General features: G+C 35.8%; 1 protein-coding gene across 1 annotated transcript in view; it reads left to right on the forward strand.

Annotated features, from left to right (window-relative positions):
• The window catches only part of ADAMTS19 (ADAM metallopeptidase with thrombospondin type 1 motif 19), a 200,830-nt gene that overhangs the window by 71,320 nt on the left and 105,286 nt on the right, over nucleotides 1-24,224 (forward strand). Inside the window, exon 8 of the mRNA XM_079770450.1 lies at nucleotides 12,849-12,954. Coding sequence (XP_079626576.1) covers nucleotides 12,849-12,954 — 106 coding nt within the window. The remainder of the gene's footprint in view (nucleotides 1-12,848; nucleotides 12,955-24,224) is intronic.

Consider the following 24,224-nt stretch of genomic DNA (forward strand, 5'->3'; position numbering starts at 1 on the left):
GTATGTAGTATTAGTGTATTAATGATATATCAAAACCACAATAATCTATATTGGAGTCTGGCTTAATTTGAACTCTCCAAGGATTTGAGAGTTTAATTTCTAAAACCATCCAATCAGCTGGTACTTTGTGTTTGTCTCTCTTATTCTTGATCAGTTTACTAGAGAACAATGAGCTTTTGCCATTTTCCTTTTACATTTATTTTGTTCATTTATTTTTCTCTTTATTATTCCTTTCTTCTATTTTATTAAGCTTTGATTCTCTCTTCTTTTCCTAGTTCCTGGAAGGAAGTTTAACCATTGATTCTCAGTCTTTTTTGTATTTTCTAATGTATGTTATAAATTTTCGTAAGTACTGTTGTTTCAGCCCACATGTTTGATGTGTTCTATTTTTATTACGATTATGTTCAAGTACTTTCTAATTTTCATTATAATTCCTTCTTTTACTTGTGGAAGTATATCCTCCCAAGTCTAGGCATTTTGGGTTTCTCTACTTAACTCTTTAGTTCTTGATTTCTTAATTATTTCCTTTGTGGCCTGTGGATGATTTACACTTTCGAAATTTATTTTTTTTCACTTCTTAGTATATGGTCAGTTTTTATAAATGTATTATATAGTACACTTAAAAAGAAAATAGTATGGAGATTTCTCAAAGATTTATGAATAGAATTATAATATGATCCAGCCATTCCTCTCCTGGGAATTTATCAAAAGAACACAAGAACACTAGTTCAGAAAGATATATGTACAGTCATATTCATTACAGCATTATTTATAGTAGTCATTGAAGCAACCTAAGTGTCCATAGATAGATGAATGGATAAAGAAGACATCACACACACACACACACACACACACACACGCACACACACACACGCAGGAATACAACTCAGCCATAAAAAGGAATGGTATCTTGCCATTTGTGACAGATTGGATAGACCCTGAGAGTCTTATGGTAAGCGAAATAAGTCAGACAGAGAAGGACAGTGATTTCACTCATATGTGGAATCCAGAAAAACAAACAAACAAACAAGCAAACGAACAACAAACTCATAGATACAGAGAACAGATTGGTGGTTACCAGAGCGTAAGGCAGTTGGGAGGAGAGTAAAATGGGTGAAGGGATCAATTGTATGGTGATGGATAGTAAGTAGAATTTTGGTGATGATCATGTTGTAGTGTATACACATGTCAAATTATAATGTACACCTGAAATGTATATAATGTTATACATTAATTTTATCTTAATAAAAACATGAATTTTGTTGTTGGGTGAAATATTCTAGTATGTCAGTTAAGACATACTTGCTACTTTTTTGTTCAGATCTTTAGGTCCTTAGTGAAATTTTTATGGTTATTCTATCAGCTATTAAAAGAGACATGTTAAAGTCTTTAGGTTAAATTCTGGATTTGTCTATTTTTCTTCTTCTATTTATTTTTGCTTTATATATTTTTAGGCTTAGTTATTGTGCAAATACAGATTTAGAATTGTGATATCTTGTTGGAGTGACCCCTTTATCACAAAAATATCCCTCTTTATCTCTTTTTATGCTGTGGCTTAAATTCAATTTGTCTAGTTGTGTATTTGCAATATATTGTCACCCTTGCTCTGTTTTGGTTAATATTTGACTATTATACCTTTTTCTATTCTTTTTCCTATTATTTCTCTGTCCTTATACTTAAAGTGTTGTTTCTTCTAAGCAGAATAGAGTTGGGGTTTATGTTTTTTTTTAATCCGGTTCTATATTATTAGTTTTGATTTAGCAGTCTTTTTTATTTAATGAAAGTTTTGGTATGAAATGCTATCTGTTTCTTATTTGACCTTATCTCATGTTTTTCTCCTTTCTTGCATTTCTAAATAGATAAATCCAAATTTGTATGCCACTTTCTTTCTATATGGTTGTTGATTATGCGTTATGTTACTGTTCTTTTGCAATTATATTACACTAGGAGCCCAGAGCACGAATTCATGCACCTTGAAAGGAACTGTGGGTCACAAGGCTGCGGTGGGCACTGGGGTGGGTCTCAGCCCATCCTCTGCACCTCCACCTGGCCCCTCCCGCCGTGGGCCCCAGTCCCCTGTCTGCTCCTGCTGCCCACGTGCTGATGGTGCTGGCCCTGCTCGCACCCGCTGACGGCACGGAGCAATTGGGGCCAGCGCCTGCAGCGGGTGCGAGTGGGACTGGCGCCATCAGTGGGTGTGAGTGGTGGCTGCTGCCCCAATTGTCCCTCAGGGGTGTTCAGGGCTGGCAGCTGCCACTTGCCACCGCTGATGGTGCCGAGCGATTGGGACTGGCGTGAGCAGCGGCTCCAGCGCCAGCTGCGGGTGCGAGCGGGGCTGGTGCTGGCAGTGGGTGTGAGCAGCGGCTCTGGCACCAGCAGCGGGTGCAAGTGGGGCTGGTGCCGGCAGCAGGTGTGAGTGTCGGGCGGGACCATGGCGTGCGGGAGCAAAAAATTTTCAGTAACCACCAGAGGCTCGCCCTGATGACAGTGACTGGTGCCGCCTTGGTCTGGCACCCTCGCTCACCTGCTCCACCATTCTGCTGTGGCTGACGCCTGCCATGTTCCACGCACGCCCCCCTGGTGGTCAGCACATGTCATAGCGATCAGTTGTTTGGTTGTTCTGCCATTCAGTCTATTTGCATATTAGCCTCTTATTATATAGGATGTTATGACTTGTATCCTTCACCACTCTCCTGGTATTACTAGAACTTGTGAACACTTGAACTCTATCCCTCACAATAAATGGTCACATGTATTTTAGTTGACTATATTTTAAATTTTAAGACATTAAAATTAGTGTTTCATATATTTAATATTTGTTTATAGTTACCCATTTACTTACCCCGTTTGGTGTTCTTTATCTCTTTCTTCATCTCCATGTTTTAGTCTTGGATTTTTCCTTCAGCTTGAAGAAATTTCTTTCACATTTCTTTATCCCAGTATATTGATATCATGAAGCGTTTCTTTCTCCAATTTGCAAAAAGATGCACTTGGATTGTGGTGACCCAGTGAATGTGGATTTGAAGTTCCCTATTTTTATGTTAAAATGTCTTTATTTCATTATAATTTTTCTCTAGTGTTTATGTCAATGGCTTTCCTCTCACTGTGGACCACTTTCTTCACTTGGTTTGTAATTTTTATCTGTGAACTCATCTTCAGGGTGAATATTCTGTTTGCTGGGATGATAAAGTATGTCATAATAGTTATATTTCATTTGTTTTTTACTGAATTAACAAGGATTTCCCCAGTGTATGATCAAGTTGTACATTATAGTCATGGCTTAGTATTTGTGTATGGATCTCATTTCCTTACTCACTAATACCCTGCAGATATTTTGAAACACATGTTAGTTAATAAGACTGGTATCTTATCTGACATCAAGGTTGTGACATCAGTCACTCATGATCTTAATACTCCATATTTTAAGTTTTTAAGCTTTATTCTTATTCTTGGGAATTCTTTTTCTTTAAGTTTACTATGCATTAAAATTTTTTTCTTTTATTATTATTATTATTATTTTTTTTTAATTTCTTTATTGATTAAGGTATCACATATTTGTCCTCATCCCCCCATTCCCATCCCACACCCCTCTCCACACATGCCCCCACCCCCCTGTTGTTCTTAACCGCTGGTTAGGCTCATATGCTTGCACACAAGTCCTTTGGTTGATCTCTCCCCTTTACCCCCACCCTCCCCTACCCTCCCTCTGAGGCCCGACAGTCTGATCCATGCCTCCTTGTTTCTGGGTCTGTTCTTGTTCATCCGTCTATGTTGTTCATTATTTCCCCTAGATGAGTGAGATCATGTGCTATTAGAAATACACTTATAAGAACCGAAAATGAGACAAGCAATAATGGTTATGGTGACAGGCAAATGAATCAGTCTGTAGTGAGTTTCTTTCTGGGCCAACAGTTCTTTTGAGACCCAATTTCAATGTCCACCAGTTCCTTATGTGTACATGTCGGCACTGACATTACAGTTCTGGATGGTGGACAAATGGTGGTAATGCAGGTCCGACTCTCTCTGGTTTGGTCCTGGGCAACCTGCAGTGATGCACAGCTGCTAACTGCTAGTATGGGAAGGCCACATCAGCGTCTTCCATCTCTGGACTGCTTCTCTTCTATCTTCATGGCTGGAGTAGTCCTGTCGATTCCTCTCTGTTGCTGGAATCCACATGGTCTCGGAGTTGTTTTCTGAAAATATACAAACATATTCTTGACCAAAAGTTAATAAAGGAATATTTTCTATAAATTTGACTTGGGATCCTATTTCATTTTTTGCCCAAATGATTTTCCTCTGGCTTGTTTTGACACCTTGTGTGTTTTTCATGGGTGTCTTGCTTTTAGCCTTACAATTAATTTTCTAAAGTATTAATTTTCTAGATGTAATTTATTTACAGGATATTTTTCCTTACATGATATTCTTCTACTATCCCTTCCTTTTTTGATTTAAATGTTAGGAGGCTTTTGAAAATTTTATAATGTAGTCTTGATGGCTTTTACATTTTAATTTTTTGCACTATAATATTACTGTTTTAGGTTCATTACATGGTGCACAATTTTATCATGAGATGAAGTACCAATAAAAATTTTAGTTAACACTTTAGGAACACCTTTTTGTCCAGTACAATTAATTTTTCTAGAATATTCGCTTGTTTCAACTAGCCAATTTAAATTTGCCTGAAAACTTGACTACTATTTTACTGTCAAATTTATTACTCTAACAACAATCTTCTTTTACCCTGTAAATATTAATGGAAGGGATTATTTGCCTTCTTGAGTAGGTCCTGAGCATTCCTGGTGGTAGGCTGGATTTAGATATCGTAAACCCACTTCCCCACACCATGGGTACAAGACAACTCAAACAATTCTTGTTGGAGTGAGAGGGCAGCTGCTGTCGGCCAAATCTCTGTCGGTCACCTGGGTCCTGATCTGAGCTGGGCATGGGAAGCACGAAGCAGCCATGGGGGCAGGAGACCTCCCTCAGAAGGGGCTAGGGTTCAGGCCCCTACAATGTTGGGGGGGTGAGGGTCTGTGCCCCACCTCTGTTGATCCCCAAATTCTCTCCTGATGGCCCCTCTGTGACTGTGCCTGTCTTAGGTTGTTCCTTCCTTGAGGAATCTTACCCGTCTCTGGCTAACCAGCCATCCTCCGGGGCCAAGCAGGGTGACATGAGGTTCAGTTTTGTCTCCTTGGTTGCCTATGCCCCCGTGGCCTCCACGCCCAGCACCTGCCTTGGGATCCCCTCGCCTGCTGGCGGGGCCCCAGCACTGATCACATATCTTGTGGAACCCAGGTTTCTTCTCCAGGGAGGGCTCAGTTCGCCCCACTGGGTGAGAGACAGATCCATGGCACCAGTCATCACAAGACTTCAACCTCGACATGAACAGAGCGCTCATGCAACAGCTGTGAGCAATTGAGTTGTGAGAAGAGGGTCTCTCTTGGCCTAAAGGATAAGAGGGACCAATATAGAATGCTCAGGTGCCTTCCCAGGAGGCCCTCTACACAATGAAAAGGGTTAAATCCTTACATGTCCTTTTTAAATTGCTGCCAGACATTCAAAGAATTAGTTTGTAAGTTTGCTTGGGATAATTGTATATTATGCTGTTGTAATTCTAAAGTATCAAGAGATGTGTTAAGTTTGTCTCCAAGCACCAAACAGATGATTTTTTAAAATTTTATCCCCAAGGGTGCGAAGAACTATTATAAGTACTGGGGGTGATCCAAAGCTGGGAAAAATTTTAATGACAGTGTAGAATAATATCATGTAAGGATATTCTTTGTTCTAGTCCATGGCAATTCCCTTTCAAAGTGGCTATTCATTTCTTTTTATATAGACAAGGTCTTAGTTACATTTTCTGCACCTCTACTGGGGACAAGTAGTGATAGTAGTGACACCCTTTCTTTGGTGTCCACACAAGCCAGAAACCTCTCTTTAATTGTACACACAAAGGGGCATTGTTTTGATTTTGTGTCATACAAAAGGGAAGCTGGGTGGAGACCCCTGTGTATTTATACTTTCTTGCCCCACCCATGGACCTCCTGGATGACCAAGGTGTTTGCTATTATTGGTAACTACATTAGTCAGGGGATTAGCCCACGTAAGGGGTCTTACCCATGAAGGGTCAGGAGCATAAGACCAAAATACTTACCCTCTTGTCCCAGGTAAAATTACCGTACATCTGATGATTGCTAGCGTGGCTAGAAAGGCGTTCTCAGGCATTCTTGGATTTCTGGTTACCTCACAATTTCTTCCCTGAGGTTTGACGTTCTGATTGATGTTTCTGTTTCTGGATCTATTTTTCCCCCATCAGTTTATGTTGTTCATTATATTCCATAAGTGAGTGAGATCATGTGATATTTATCTTTCTCTGCCTGGCTTATTTCACTAAGCATAATGTTCTCCATCTCCATCCATATTGTTGCAAATGGTAAGAGCTCCTTCTTTTTTACTGCAGTGTAGTATTCTATTGTGTAGATGTACCACAGTTTTTTAAACTTTTTATATATTACACAAAAGGATGCTCAGTCTACTATGATGCAGGAACACATAAATAACATTTTAATGTATATAAGATATTCTGCATTATTTGACTACAGAAATTCACTGTACTGTTTATTAAACTAATGTTTCTTTTTGTTAGAAGTCACTTTTTAATGTTCATAGAAATTGTACTGTTAAGAATGTTATAGATTTGTCAAACATTAAAAAGAAACTGGAAGCCTGTTTTTAAAATATATAACTATATGATAGTAAACTCATAACTTGTGTAATTGTACTTTTATATTGCTAGATCATCATCTTGTATTTTAATGGAACAGAGACAGATAATTAACAAACTAGTAAGGCAAGTTATTTTAAAATATGTTAAAATCCAAATTGAATGTAATCATGTAAATGGTTTTCATATTGTCTGGGCACCATCATTAATAATTCTATGTATTTTTTTAAATTAGTGGATGAAATAAATTTTGATTCTTCAAAAGTACCTTTTTAAGGTCCTGCATTGAATCACATCTTATATTGATCTTTGTTTCAGAAGATTTAATCTATGTAATTCCTTTAACACTCTTTATTGAGAATGTGCTAAATACAGTGTTGATGCAGAGATGCATTACATGGCTTGCACCTTTAAAGAACCTAAGCTACTCCTCTCTGGGTGACATCAGCTCTCATAAGCGTCTCCTTACCCTTTTTCCTGTTCAGTCTTTTGTTCAGGAATCACCCCCACTCCCAGTTTCCACTGCCTTTCCCTGGCTATTCTCTGCCCATTCTGTGATAACATCTAGCTGTTTTCTTTCTTTTTTAAAATATATTTTTATTGATTTCAGAGAGGAAAGGAGAAGGGGAGAGAGAAATAGAAACATCAATGATGAGACACAATAATTGATTGGCTGCCTCCTGCATGCCTCACACTGGGGATGGAGCCTGCAACCCATGCATGTGCTCTGACTGAGAATCGAACCTTAACCTCCTGATTCTTAGGTCAATGCTCAACCGTTGAGCCACACTGTCTGGGCCTGTTCTCTTTTCTAAAAGCACTTTGATTTTTCTATATCAGATGTCTCTTTTTATTCTCCCATAATATCCTATGTACATCTGTATGTCTTGATCATATTTTCACATTTTAGAATGAGTATTGTTCTGGTTCATGCTTCTGAAGACACAGTTAGCATGTATTAATCTTTGTACCTTCAGCACCTGTTCATATTATATTACTTCTTCCATTAGGCCTCAAGTAATAGAACTCAGAGGTAAATAACTCATACTGTGCAGTCATAGGATAAATAACTTACCTAAAACTGTGCTAGGAGAGCAAGGATTTTGAACTCAGGTAGTCTAGCTAGTGGTTAAAAGCAACAGTTCTGGACCTGGATGACTGACTGACTTTTGTTAGGATATATCCATCTGATAACATAAAAACTGATTTCCCAATCAGTCCATTATTGTCACATCCATCCTGCATGGTTTTAGGGGTTTGGTCATCTTGATCAGGCACATCATAGCATGTCCTAGGATAGTGCACTAGTTTTCAAACGAGAGATACTGTAGACTCCTGCATGACTTGATTAATTTTTAGGTGAGAAATTCAAGGCTATTTTGATTTCCTGTATATTTCCAGTTTTTTTTATATTAAAAGAGTTCATTAAAAAGGGTCTGTATTACATCTATCTTTAAATAACAGCTATATTGAATCCTTTCTTCTTCTAACCTCTACCCTTTATTATAATAGGAAACATGTGGGTTTTGGAAAGGGCCTGAAAGGCATGAGCTTTTAAACAGAATAATGCAAGTCATTTAAATTAGTCATGGTTTCACTCATTCTCCATAATTTTGAAGTCAAAGAAAGTCTTGGTATGCCAAATGTAAGAACAATGAAATTAAAATTTATCAGAGTCTTAAAGATTCAGACTTAACAGTCACATAAAAGAAGAATAATGGTAGAGGGTCATTTTTGATTGTTAAATTACACCCTGGTCTCTAAGAGATTTTATTAGTATTCAAATTTCATCGACATATTATCACATTTATGTCTTTAATTTTGTCATTAATAAACTATTTATAGATATTTACATAAATGTGAAAAATGGGTAAAGAGGAGGAAAATTACATATAATCTCTCCACCTAATATAATTTCTATTAGCTAGTTAATATTAGCATATTTTTGTAATCCTTTTGTTCTATTAAAATGTGATGGTATAGTTTTTAATACTCAGGTGTAATCATACTCCTATGTCAATATGTACTCATCACTTTTGAATTATATTTTATATAAATTCATATTTTATAGTATAAATATATATCTTACATATTATAAATTATAACCTTTATCAGCATAATATTTCACATGGCCACACAAACCTGTTGAGGAATCTAGGGCCCCCAGAGAGGTTACTGTTCATTCTTTCTCTTCTCCTTTACCACAGGCTGATGCCAGGCAGATACCAAAGTTGTATATCTGTTGCATTCTTCTTCCATTCTTCTTGCTTCCTACTCCTATAAAATCTGCAGATGAAAGCTCTTCATGTGAAGCAGAAGCTATTGAGTTTTATAATCTTATCCCTCACTGTCACTGAGATTAATCTCACTGATTCTTGCCCACATCCTATGGATGCTGGCCACCTTTTTCACCTTCCTGAGTTCATTGTGATCATGTTCATGTAATCAGTCCACCCAACACTACTTAATAATTCTTTGACCCCAATATTGATGATCTCTACTACTCTTCTTTACTCTCATGGCAACACCTAATTATGTCATGAAACTTCACCTCTGAAATCCTCAACCTCTAAATCCCACCCTTTTATCACAATCTCCAATACATTTTTGGAAAGTGTCTGTTCTTTTTCAATGTTCTTTTTCATTGATGTATTCATTCTCCTGGCAACTGGATTCTATTCTCCAAATCATCAGGTTCCATTTGACCTTACTCTTAACTTATCTAGCATAGGTCATGTAAGCTCTATTCCTTCTTTCCCTTTCAGTTTTACTGCCAACTCTTATATCCTTTGATTCTTCCTTTATAACTGGTCTACAAAACCTCAACCCAAATTTAATCCAAATATTATTCTTCTGTTTCAGCCAATAGGTTGGCTATTCACAACTGGATATATTAGTATTACTGTAGGCTCATGCCCTTCACTACCAGCTGAATCATGTTTTCTGATCAATTTACATTAAGTTTTCCACTAGTATTTAATCAACTGTCTTTCCCATTTCTCTAAGTTGTTATTCTAAACTTTTGTTTCTTTTCCAAAAAATACTATTCAGCTCCCATCCACTTTTGACCCATGCATCAGATAATGTCCCCTGTTTTTCAGAGACAAGAATACCATAATTTTTTTAAAAAGCTATATGTATGAAAGTCCTACAGCAATCATATTCTATTGTGAACTGTAATTATTTCTATTAAAGTCAGCAGCAAAAACAAGGAGCTCGATATCATACATATATTTTACCAGTATGTTGGAAATCCTAGCCAATGTAGGAAAATTACAGAAAAATATCGTGTGTGTGTGTGTGTGTGTGTGTGTGTGTGTGTGTGTGTGTACACTTATATACTGCACTAGAGGCCTGGTGCATGGATTTGTGTACCATTGGGGTCCCTTGGCCTGGCCTGTGGGGATTGGGCTGAAACCAGCTCTCCGACATTCCCCGAGGGGTTCCTGATTGTGAGAGGGTGCAGGCCAGGCTGAGGGACCCCACCGGTGCACGATTGAGGCCGGGGAAGGACCACGGGAGGGCTCCAGGGCATGTCTGGCCCGTCTTGCCCAGTCCCGATCAGCTGGACCTCAGCAGCAAGCTAACCTACCGGTTGGAGCATCTGCCCCCTGATGCTCAGTGCGTGTCATAGCGACTGGTTGAACAGTTGAATGAACAGTCAGACACTTAGCATAGTAGGCTTTTACTATATAGGATATGGTGATGATAATTAGTTGTGGTGAAAAAAGTAGTGAAATATATAAGCATCCGAAGGGAAATTTTGTACCAAATTGTGATTATTGGCATGCTAATTATAGTTTAGCTTAATTTAGTACTTTTGTAGGATTTTAAATATCAAACTACATCTTTAAAAATTTTTTTAAAGCTCATGAGAATTTTAATACTCTATTGATAAGGAGATACTTTCCTTTTACCTTCCTTCTCTCTCTCCCTCTTTTTTTTCTTCTTTTCTTCACTATGACACAAGTTCAATTAACTCCCAAATGTTTATTTTCCATTGTTTGTTGTATTAATAAGTACCTGACTTAGCTCTCTTAAAATTCACATTATGTTTAAGAATTTTTAAAGGCTTTATTTAATTTGTTGTTTAATGGAACTAGATAAAGAATATATTTTTGTCTTCCTTCTCTTCTCACTTTCCCAACCCCTCCCCATTTATCACTACCACCATCTTTCCTTCTTACTTTATCTTGATTTAACCCTGGAGTACTTTCAATTGCCTTAATAAGCAAAATGAACTAGTAGGGCTTATCATCTGTCCATTTGTCCATTATCCATCCATCCACCTATACATTCATAAATAAGTCATTTAATCTATTTGTAGATTTAAAATTTCTATAACATCTATTTTTACTTATAAATATTTAGAGAAAAAACACATCTATATATTTAATCTCAGTTGTTTCTGTAGTTATATTTTTTAAATAATATGTTTATACTATATCTCATTTAAAGACTATATCTCATTTCCCTGATAGGCTAGTGAATACCAGGCCTTCACATTCTGTATGAAGGTTTTGAATGAGTAGTAGAGGATTTTAAATATATTTTTATTTAATCTCCATTTTCAACCCTCCAGCAATGCCTCTCCTCAAACCTTGTGTGCCTCATATCTTGAGCCTCTGTGGAATTCTCCCTCCCTCATAAACTCCTTCTCTCCTGCCATTTGGCTGTGGCTTCACTAAATCTATTCATATTCTTCCATGAGTTTTCTATTTTTCCCCAAATATGGGAAAGTTGATTTATTCTTCTATTTAAATTTAATCATTTCTTACTATTATATTTTAAGTTTCTGCAAGGAGGAGAAAACTCACAAGCAGCCAGCTAACTATCTTACTAGAGGCAACTCTACTCTAGGTTGTTATCAGAAGCAAAATACATGTTGGCTGATAGATCAATTCAAAATTGAGTTCAAACACCCATTCTATCATATTTAGTAGTCATGTGATATTTGGGAAATCATTTTGCCTCTTCAGGCCTTTATAATTTTATAATAAGATTAAATGTGTTTTATAAGGATATGAGAATTAAAGAATATACAATGAATTCAATAAAGCTAGATATTATTTTAATAATTTTTGTTAAATAATTTTGTGAAAATGCAGTAAAATTTACATTTAGAATATTTCAGTCCCTTGTGTTAAATGACATTTATTCAGGGATATATCTGAGTTGGTAAAATAGCACATAAATCTTTGACTAAAGAATTATAAATGATTTCAGATATTATCATCTTTACTGATAATTTTAAACCAAAAGATCAAATATCTTGCCAGAGGTTTTATCTTAAATAATATTTCAGTATTATATACTCTTCAGTTGGATCATCTTATTAGCCAAGAAATTTTTGAGGGAACATTATAAATTTTCCAAATATCACAGATAGTTTTTTAAAAAATATATTTTTATTGATTTCAGAGAGGAAGGGAGAGAGAGAGAGATAGAAACATCAATGATGAGATAGAATCATTGATTGGCTGCGTCCTGCATGTCCCCTGCTGGTGATCGAGCCCACAACTTGGGCATGTGCCCTTGGCCTGAATGGAACCCAGGGCCCTTCAGTCCTCAGGCTGACGCTCTATCTGCTGAGCCAAACCGGCTAGGGCCACAGGTAGTTTTTGTCATATTAATTAAAATAGTATTCCACAACATTAAGTTTCAGAATTTATTAACTCAAAATACAAACGTAAGTACAAGAATATCCTATACGTAGTTTATTTTCTTTTATGATATTTCTTTGAGACTAGGTTCTTCACAAGAACTGAAAAATATTTAGCATAATCATTGCTTTTTTGTTTACATTTCTAAGTTGCAACTGTTCATTTATCTTAAATTACACTGAAAAGTGGTCATTATAAATGTATTTTTATAGTATGCCTTTTGAGAATTGGATAATTGATTAAATAATTTCATCTAAAATGTGAAATTCATAAGAATACTAACAGTTTATGAGTGACTTAAACATATGCATTTCCCCCTAAAATTCCACTTATAAAGGCTAGATATTATATTTTAACATTATCATATTTTTTGTTTCTTCACTTTTTGTTTCTTCTATTAGTACCTAGCACAAGTATTTGCATCTTAATTCTGACATATGATCATTAATGTTTGTGTTTTCTAGGTATAGCTTATTTGAGTGGAATGTGTAGTGAAAAGAGGAAATGTATTATTGCTGAAGACAATGGTCTGAATCTTGCATTTACAATTGCTCATGAAATGGGTCACAAGTAAGTAAAAATTCTGGCTATGCTAGCAGAACTTTACAATTTGAGTTAAATTGAGTTACTTGCATACATTTTTCTTTGTTTTTTAATGCTCATCTGAGGATATGTTTTTATTGATTTTAGAGAGAGAGGAAGGGAGAGAGAGAAACATTGATGTGAGAGTGATACACCAATCGGTTACTTCCTGTATGCGCCAACTGGGCATCTAACCCACAACCTGGGTATGTGCCCTGATGGGAAATTGAACCAGCATCTTTTTGGTGTACAGGACAATGCTCCAATCAACTGAGCCACCTGGCCAGGGAGCATATATATTTTTTTCCTTTGGGCTCAAGCTTTTGAAAAATTAGGGAAATAAGAAGAGGTGGAGAAGACCTTCTAAATTTAAAAAGTGTCTTCTGAATATTGTAACCATTCCTGATAGGCTGAATAACATTTTATTACATTATTAAAATTCTCATCTGGCAGTCATTACATGGCATACGATTGATTTCACTACACATTTTCAAATGAAATAAACATTGCAATAATCATGGCACTACCAAGCTGTGTATTATTTAAAAATCTAAGGAAAACACTTTGAACAAGTTTAAATACTTTTAGTCTATAATGGTACCAATGTTTATTATTGCCCAATACAGAGTAAATAATTAATCTTCATGGTTTAGGGATAATGGATTTGAAAGAGAATTAAACCAGACACATAAATAACGTGTAACAACATTAACTATGTCCCAGGCACAATCTAAGCACTTGACATCAATTAGTTCATTTAAAACTAATAAAAAGAAAGCATCTTGTTTTACAGATAATATTAATAATAGCAATACATTATTATTAATAATAATTACTTATATAGCACTTACATAGCACTTATTACTTATATAGCACTTACATAGCACTTTCTATGTGCTCTAGGGAAGTTAATTTACCTTTTCAAAGTTATAAAAACAATAAGTGTTGGAGGAAGGATTTGAACGCAAGTCATCTAATGCAGACCATACTATTGTGAATTTCTTTGTTATCTGTGTGCTACTTTGGGCCCTAAATCACTCATCAGTAAAATGGGGATAATATCTGTGTCCTGAGGTCTTTGCACATATTTACAGGCAGTATATTATACTATACCTAGTGTGAGTTAGGAAATCAGACTGAATGTTGACTGTTGGCTTTCCTACACAGTCACAGCATCAGCGGTACAAATGAAAGTATTTTAATTGGACTCAGGTTTAGCGAGGTCCTTCTCGGGGAGGTAGGTGATCATTATGGCGGCTTATTTGGTCAAAGACATATTTAGTTTGGCTGATGGTGTTTATAAAAGTGAATCAGTTGCCAGCATTAAAAAATATAAATTTGACATAAAAAATTCAAATTTCCAGACTTGGCAACACTAGACCCACAGTCCCATATGGCAACCATTCCTTGGCGCTGAGTAGCGTCTGTACCCTGCAGACTGGGCCCATCTTTCCTAGCTCATCGCAGGCTACAGCACTCTCCTATCAGATGTCCGGCTCCCTTCATTTTCATTATGTGCCTGGACTCTGTAGACAATTGAGGAAAGTTATGTTTGATTGATATAAGAAAGCTTAGAAGACAACTTATATAGGATATAACAGTGTTTGATTTAAAAAAAAAAACAAAACTTTTTAAATCAGGTAAATGAAGTATAGGAAAATAATCAAGACATAATTATACAGCTCAGTGAATTTTCAAAAATTGAATATACGTGTGTGCTTATAACCTAGTCCAAGACATTATCAACAGTGGTCAATTTTTGATGTTACTATTTAAATGTGTGGATATGCAGTTGAGTGCTCTAGAATACAAGTTTGTTATTCAGAAAAGAAATAAAAAGGAGATTTAAAGTCATCATTCTTTAGGGATAATATGCAATGCAATAACCTCATTCAGTATGGCATCCCACATATGATAGGATTTATAATTTTAATTCCAAAACAGTTTTTATAATTTAAAGATATTTTAGTTTAACCAAACCAAGAAAAACCATGTGCATCATTAGAATGTAAATATTGAGAATAATGTTTAAAGGCAAGAAAAAAGTTAACATTAAAAAATTTTAAGACAATAAATGCAAATTAATCATAAATATAATTCTTATAAATTGAAAGCATGTTTCTGAATAATACAATTTTCACTATTAAGCCATGCATTAACAACAATATACAAGCAATCTGAATACATTTTTATACCACAGATGTTAAATAATTTTGTCAAGTACCCTGAATAGTAGGTTTACTTTAAAAAGTTATTTTACTTTTTAAAAACAGATATGTAAAATTACTTTATTCACTCGCTGTTGTATTCTTAAATGTATTAAAGGAACCAGCCATAATACATGTTACTTTATTAACATGTAATGCTTGGTCAAAAACCTACAGCTCCTTAAACACAAAACTAAATGATATGATTTAAGGAAAGGCCACTTCAACTTTATGTAGTAGAAACATTGCTTTATGACCAGGAACTCAGGTTGGAATGGCTAAAATGGTAGTAAAATATTATTTTACTTGACTTTTATAGAACTGTACCCAAAATCAATAGAGATGTGCCAAAGGTATGTGTAATGCTTGATGGATTAAGACCAGGACATGGGATATAAGTTGAGCTACTTCATTGCTAAAAGTTCTCCTTACTAGTAAGCAGGTATTTGTCTTGAAAGTAGAGACTAGTGCTTTTTTAAAATATGTTTTTATTGATTTTTAGAAAGTGAGGAAGGGAGAGGGATAGAGAGACAGAAACATCAATGAGAGAGAAAAATCGATCAGCTGCCTCCTACATGCTCCCCACAGGGGATCGAGTCAGCAATCCAGGCATGTGCTTTGACCGGGAATCACACCTGAGACAACTTGTTTCATGGGTTGACACTCAACCACTGAGCCACACTGGCTGGGCGAGACTAGTGCTTTCTTGATGCTAGATATTAGGAGACAATAGCAGTGAGAATAATGGTATCTTTATAAAGAAATAAACAGGAGGGAGTTCATCTATATAAATTCAGTGTAAGACATAATGCACAATGAAAGAAAAATGTAGGTGAAAGCACCGAATTCTAGCCACTAGATCACCAGGGAGGGTAAAGGGCAAAGGGGGTCAAATATATGGTGATGGAAGAAGATTTGACTTTAGGTGGTCAGCACACAATGCAATATACAGGTCATGTATCATAGAAATGTACATTTGAAACCTATATAATCTTATTAACCAACTAGAGGCCCGTTGCATGAAATGCCCTGACCAGAACTCGTGCAAGAGTAGGCCTTCCTTCCCCCGGCTGCTGGCACCGGCTTCCCTCTGGCACCCGGGACCCGGGCTTCCCTCTCAGACCCGGCTTCGTCTGGAAGGTCATCCGGTCTAATTAGCATATTATGCTTTTATTATTATAGATGTCATCCCAATAAATTTAATTTAAAAAGTGTTTAAAAAATGGGAAAAAAGAAAGGAGAATGTTAATATATATATATCCTCTCAAATAGGAAAAATTTCCATAGATGTTAGATCATTATATCTATGAATCCTGTGTATACACCCACACAAACATATCAATTGAGCTCTTTTGTTTTATTTTTCAAAATATATTTTTATTGATTTCAGAGAGGAAGGGAACAGGAGAGAGATAGAAACATCAATGATTGGAGAGAATCATTGATTGGCTGCCTCCTGCTGCACACCCCCTGCTGGGGATTGAGCCTGCAACCCGTGCATGTGCCCAGGACTCGAACCACCATCTTCTGGTTTCCTGGTTCAAAAGTGGATGCTCAACCACTGAGCCATGCTGGCTGGGTGAGCTCTTTTGATTTAGAAAGATGCCAGTATTGAATATTGAAAAAACAATTCTATCTATATCTATCTTTCTTTCTATCTATCTATCTATCTATCTATCTATCTATCTATCTATCTATCTATCTATCTATCATCTACCATCTATTTTTGAAGAGAAAAAAGATAACTAAATACTTATGGCATTAATCAGAAAATGGAAAAAATGTAGAGCTCTTTTAATTAGAGGTATAACTAAGAGTTAACTCCTTAAGTAAAACTGTTAAATTCTCGGTTTCTTTCTTTTAGGATTTCTTTCCCTTTTTGTTTTTTGTTTTGTTATTACTTCTTCCCCTATAGTTCCCTATATGGGTCAGAAAAATGGATCATATAACTTTGCATCCATAATTTTAAAATGGCAGAATGATTCCATTTAAACTTGTCAATTCAAGGATACCTTTATAATCACACATGAAATGTTTCTAGATTGATTTGGGATGAACATATTTATGTTTGTTGCCTTGAATTTGATTTCTAGAAATTCCCCGAACAACACCATATATAGCTGGGAAAATCATTATGGGAAAAATCAATATGGGCCACCAAGGGGTAAGAATTTGAGTTATCAAAGAGAAAAAAAAAATTCTTCTTTTACTATTTCAAAGGAATCTTAAATAATGTCAGCAAAAATGTATCAAATTTTTCCCTTTGGAATTTATCAATTTAAAATATCTTATATGAATTTATGTTAAAAATGTAAGTTAGAATCATAGCAAGAGAGGAGAAATAAATAATTTTTGTTGTTGTTAATCCTCACTTGAGAATATTTTCCGTTGATTTTTTAGAGTGAAACGGGGAGGGAGAGACAGAGAGAGAAACTTTGATGTGAGAAAGACACATCGATTGGTTGCCTCCCGCAAGTACCCCGGCCTGGGCAGAGGGGATTGAGGTGCATGCCCTTGACTGGAATGGAACTGGAGACATTTCAGTCCATGGACCAATGCTCTATGCACTGAACCAAACTGGCTAGGGCAGAAATAAATGATTTTTACCAATGTTTTATGTTTCCCTTTCAAAATTATTTTTCTTTTTAAACAATAGGTTTGGGGGATGATTATTTTTCTTGGAACCCAAAATTTCAAGAATGGAATATTTTAATTGGTATTGAGTGTTTTTATACTTATGAAATATGAATGGGATCTTCATTAATTCACTGTGATAAAGACTAAAATGTTTTTGATAAATTAAAATATTCATGAATTTGACAGTGTTTGTTGAGTGCATACATATACACACTACATTTTATATATTCTTATATGATCTTTATGAGCAGCAATTTGTTGGAGAAAGGAATTTTCCTTTGATTTTAAGCCACAATTTGTTATTAATATATTAATTGCGGTTGGATTATGGTGTTGGAGGAGAATGTCCCCAAGATCACCCTGAGGTTCCATGATTTACTAAAGGACTCACAAAACTCAGCAAATCTGTTTAACTCAAAATTATGGTTTATTGTAGTGAAAAGATATAGATAAAAATCAGCAAAGGGAAAAGGCAGGGGGCAGGAGACACCCGGCACAAGCTTTTACTTGCCCTTGCCCATTAGAGTTGTGCCGACAGTGCTGAACGCTCTCAACCACAATGTGTGAAAACATGCACAGAGGATTGCCAACCGGAGAAGCCAACCTGAGCCTGGTATCCAGAGTTTTTACTAGAGTTTGGTCATGTAGGCCTGACTGACCACCCACAAGGCAGACCTTTAGTCTCCATCCACTTCAGAGGTCAAGCTGGCTCAAGTCCTCTCCTGCCCCCCACTCCCTCAAATGACATTGCTAGTATAAACTAACCACATAAACAAAGATATTCCTACCAGGCAGGATATCCAGAAGCTTAAAGGTTACCTCCCAGGGCCAAGCAAGGACCAGACCTTTCTTTGGAATGTGTAGGTTTTGGACCACCCAAACTCGTGGAGTTAACTCTTTACTGCACACTTACACAATATTTTTGAAGTCTTAAAAATATATTTGTTAGGTTGCTAAAGGCTATCTAGCAAAAATAATGTCTTCTGTTATAAGCAGGCATTGCTCTAAATACTGTGTGTCCTTATTTAATCCAATCTCATGAAAATATTGAGCTATGTATTGCTATTATCTTTTTACAGATGAGGAAACTGAAGCTAATAGAGATTAATTTTTCAGCATTTTTTGTTTGATATTAAGGACATATTTTTCATCAAATATATTGTTAAGATTTCCTCTTAGTTAATTTAATCTTGTTTTTTAATGTTTTTGACCAATAGATATTTTTAGTAGTCAAATCCCATATTTTCTTTTATTATTTCTTCTATGGCTTTTTGCAATTAGAAGGGCTTCCTCATTATAAAATTAGGGGAACACATTTTTGTCCAGTTGTTTTATATTTTCTTCTCTCCTTTCTTTCTAGTCATTTAGAATCTAGAGTTTACTATAGTGTATGTAGTGAAGTTCTTGCCATTAAATTTTATTTTCTCAGTAATTGCTCAGTAAATGACCTTGCTATTCAAAATATGGTTGTGATGTGATAAGGAGCTATGCCAGAATACAGATAGTATATTTCCATAAAAAATAGTTCACCTAACGGCAGCCAGGGCACAGACTACACTCTGAGTAACCCTATCACATAACACATTGACTCTAGGCCGGTGTTGCATAGGAAGTCACATTTGAGTTGCTAAAGAGTAATCTTTTAATTTTAGCATGAAAGGTGGTCTGTTCTTGAATCATATATTTCTGTCCTCATATATTTGTGAAGAACTTTTAGACACAAATCCTGGATGCAATCCATTGCACATAATAAGTTGTTCTTTTGTACAAATATTTTGTGGGTGTTATAAATTGTTTTGTTATATAAATATAAATATTTTTCTTTTTTGTTCTCTATATATTGTATCTATTATACATATCATATCCTCTTTTCTTTAGGGCCACAAATATTTTAGTCCTCTTTGTGAATTCCAACCAAAAGTAAAATAACCCTTTTAATATTAGGTAAGCTTTTACTAAAATTAATTAATTATTCATTTTAATTAATGACCTAAGTTTTCAAATTAAGAAGTTAGAAAAATAACAAAAAAAAAAAAGCAAAAGGAAGAAATCACAAAGACTAGGAAACAATAAAAGAAAAAGAAAATTGAAGACCAAAGCTAAAATTAGATCTATTAAAATGTAAATAAAATTGACAAATATAAGATCGATAAAAAAAGTTCACAATTCAACTATATTAGAAATGAGGAAAGGAGGCATAACACAGATGACAAAGATATTGAAAAGATACTAATATACGGAATATTTTCATGGCAAAAAATTAAGAACAGGTGATCCCTGGCTGATGCATCATCCCATACACCAAAAGATAGCGAGTTCAATTCCTTATCAGGGTACATACCTAAGTTGCAGGTTTGATCCCCAGTCAGGAGGCAACTGATCTATATTTCTCTCTCGCATCAATGTAAATATTTCTCTCTTTCTCTCTCTCTTTTCCTTCCTCTAAAATTAGTTTTAAAAAAGCATATCTTTGCATGAGCAAAAAATAACAACAAATTAAATGGAAAAATTCTAAGAAAATCTGAGAACATAAAGCTCTATGATTAAAGAAATTGAATCAGCACTTTCCCAAAGAAAACACCAGATTTAGACATAGGAATAGGTTCAGAGAATAAATAATACTGATATTAATCTAATTTTTTAAGAAAATGACAGAACATTCCCCAACTCATTATTTGAGGCTAGTACTAATGTAATATAAAAATTAGAAAAGGACAATTATGAGGAGGAAAATTACAGCAGTTTTTATCTGAAAATGATATAGAAATGACAAGAAAACCTTTTCAAATAAAGCAGCAATGTATTAATATACAAAGGTAATATAAGGGACCAGAGTTGGCTTTATATCAGGATAACAAAAGTCATTTATTTATTATTTTAAAATCTTGATCCCCACACTAAAAGATTAAAGGTAAAAACGACACCATCTCAGTAGATACAGAAAAAGTCCAATAAAATAAAATTTACTCATATATTTACCAAAGTTAATGGGAAACATCATTCTTAATGGTGAAATATTAGAAATTTCTTTTACATAATTAAGAAAAAAATAAGGGTCTCAGTATACCTGCTTCTGTTATGTATTGGGGTCCAAAGAAATACAGCATGAAAGAAAAAATAAAAAGTGTAGGATGAGAGTGGAAGACAAAGGTATTTTAATTTGCAAATGATATGATTGCCTACATAAAAACATGATAGAATGTACAAGTATGGAATTAATTGATGAGTTTAGTAAGATTATTGGATATAAGACAAATATACAAATATCAAATGTCAAAACAAAAATATGAAAATTCACTTTAAAAAAGGATACTATTTCCTCTAGTAAATAGAAAACACAAAGTACTTAGGAATAAATCCAACAAAATATAGAAAACTCTATTCCCCTATTAAAATGCATTAAATTAGTCCTGGCTGGTATGGCTCAGTTGGTTGAACATGATCCCGTACACTCAAAGGTCATGGGTTCGATTCCTGGTCAGGGCATCTGCTTAGTCCCCAGTACAGGAAGCAACTCATTGATGTTTCTCTCCCTCTCCCTCTCGCTCTCGCTCTCCCTCTCCTTTTCTCTCTCTCTAAAATCAATAAAAGTATATTTTTAAAAAACTTAAAAAATTACTTGAGGTTCCTGGAAATTCCAATAAATACTAGTATACCATCACAGCTTCTCTTCTAGAAGTTGGCAAAGTATTTCCAAAATTTATATATAGTTGCAAATTTCCAAAAATAGCCAAAATATTATTGGAAAAGGAATAGATAAAGATGGAGGCAAAGACAGAGGAAGACGTGGAGGAGAATCATCTGTGAATCTTGCTGTAACAGAGATCAAGGACTATTATGAAACTACTAGAGGCCCGATGCATGAAAATTCGTGCAAGAATAGGCCTTCCTTCCCCCGGCTGCTGGCACCGGCTTCCCTCTGGCACCCAGGACCCAGGCTGGATTCCCTCCAGCTGCCCGCAGGCACCTAAGACCCCAGCTGGCTTCCCCTGGGTCGCCCGCAGGCACCCGGGACCCGGGTTGGCTTCCCTCCAGCCCCAGCTTCATCAAGAAGGATGTCTGAAAGACATCCAGTATAATTAGCATATTACCCTTTTATTATTATAGACTAGAGGCCCAGTGCATGATTAAATCATGCATGTGTAGGGTCCCCTAGGCCTAACCTGCCATCCAGGCCATATCCACTGCCCCGCAAAGCCTAGCACAGTCCGCGGACACTGCTAGCAGCCTGCTCCCCGCTTTTGATGGCAGGGGGTCCACTGGTGCTGGAGCGGACACACAGCTCCCCGCTTTCGATCGCAGGGGAGCTGGCTGGCTGTCGGCTGGTGCTGGAGCGGACAGACAGCCAGCTCCCCTGCTTTCGCTCCCCGCTTTTGATGGTCCGCAGCAGGACGTGGGCTCGCTGCCCCAGAGGCCCCTTCTGTGCCGCAGCACAGCCATGGCGCAGACGCTGAGCTCGCACCGCTGCTGGTGACGTGAGCTCAGCGTCCCGCCGGCCCAATCGGCCACCCCGGCCACCCTGAGTCCCGCCCCCTGCGCCTCCCGCTGGCCCAATTGTGGGCGTAGCGGAGTGATGGTAATTTACATATTACCCTTTTATTATGTAGGATGGTAGTTAAGACATTTCGACGTTTATGCAGATATAGAGAGTTAGAACAAAAGAATAAAGTGCAGAGTGTGAACAGGCCCATGCCTATATGGAAACCTGAGGGCTAACCCTGGTGCCATTGCAGACCAGTTGAGGTAGTTGACTATTCAGAAATATGAGATGGTACATCTAGTTTTCCACATGTATAAAAATGAAATACCTTCTTCATATCATTTCTAGAAATCAGCTTCAGGTAAAATAAAGTGATAAATCACAGATAACACTTTTAAGAGAAAACATATGAGACTATCTTTAGGACTTCAGGGTTGAAATGATTTCTAAAACAGCACATTTTTTGTGAGTCCTGTTTTAGACGACTGAGGAATGAGATCTGATAGAGAAGTCTGACATGGATCTCAGGATTGGTCTTGTCCAAATTTCTTGTTTATGTGATGTTTCCTTTAATACTTAAGTTATATTAGATTGCATAACACATGCATAGACACATACATCTATAGTATGTATAAACACATCATAACATATTTGTTTTTATGAAAATATTTCATATTTTTATAATGAAAATAAAACTAGAAAGGAGTGGCAAAATGAGCATTATTTGTGTAACTGGAAAACTCAAGGCAATCTAAAAAATACCTATTATAATAATAAAAACGTTTTATTGGCCTGTTTCAAAACTACATAAACATTTTTGCTTTCCAATGCATAAACAACAGCCACTTGAAAACTATTAAGAAAGAAAATATAATAAATGTATATTGAAGATAGCAAAAAGTAAAATAAAAATTTAAAAGATAATATACTTACACAGGAATGTACAAAACGTATAAAAAGAAGAATTTATAACTACACAGAGAGTCATAAAAGTGGTTTAAATAAATGGAAAGACATTTCCTGGTTTGGAATAGGAACAGTCAATATTATAAAATGACAATTATCTATATATAAATGTAATGTGATCTGCCCAAAAATGCAAATAGAATTTTCATTTCTTTTTTTTATTAGACATACTGATTATAGAGTCCATATGGAAAAATCAACATAAGAAATTCCTTGTTAAAAAAAAAAGAAATGGTGGAGAAGAGTGAATGTTATCAGATACTACATTTCATAGTAGATAAAGCAGCTTGTGCTTATGCTTGAATACGTAGGCAAGTCAATGGAAGAGTAAAAAAACTCCATTTATAAGCAGGAAATGCTGTGGAAATGCGTATATACTAAAAGCTGCACCTATAATCAGTGGAGGAAATGAATTATTCAGTAACAAAAGTAATAGGAATTTGATTCTGTACCTTAGACATTACATCAGAACACACCAAAATGATTCTGTACATTGAGATATTTTATTTTGTTTTGTTGGCTTTTTTATTTTTTTTAGTCTAATAGGGAATGCCTATTATTCTAGATATGAAATCTATAAACATTTAAGGACAAGTCATAAATTTAACAACTAAAAATTAAATAATCAGAAAGAATACAATACTCAGAAGATAAACCACTATCAGTGAAAGTATGTGCAATATATGACAAACTAATATTTTCCTTAATATAAAAAGGCTCTTACTGATGAACAAAAACAGATCCAGAGACAGAGAAGCATCGATCAGGTGCTCAAACCTTAGAAGAAAGGTAGGGGAGGGTGGGGGTAAGGGGGAGAGATCAACCAAAGGACTTGTATGCATGCATATAAGCATAACCAATGGATGCAGACAACGGGGTGAGGGTGAGGGCATGATTGCGGGGGGGGGAATGGGGGGGATAAGGACACATATGTAATACCTTAATCAATAATAAAAAAATAATGAACA

This window comes from Cnephaeus nilssonii (genome assembly GCF_951640355.1).
Source record: "Cnephaeus nilssonii genome assembly, chromosome: 5".
NCBI classification, from domain to species: domain Eukaryota; kingdom Metazoa; phylum Chordata; class Mammalia; order Chiroptera; family Vespertilionidae; genus Cnephaeus; species Cnephaeus nilssonii.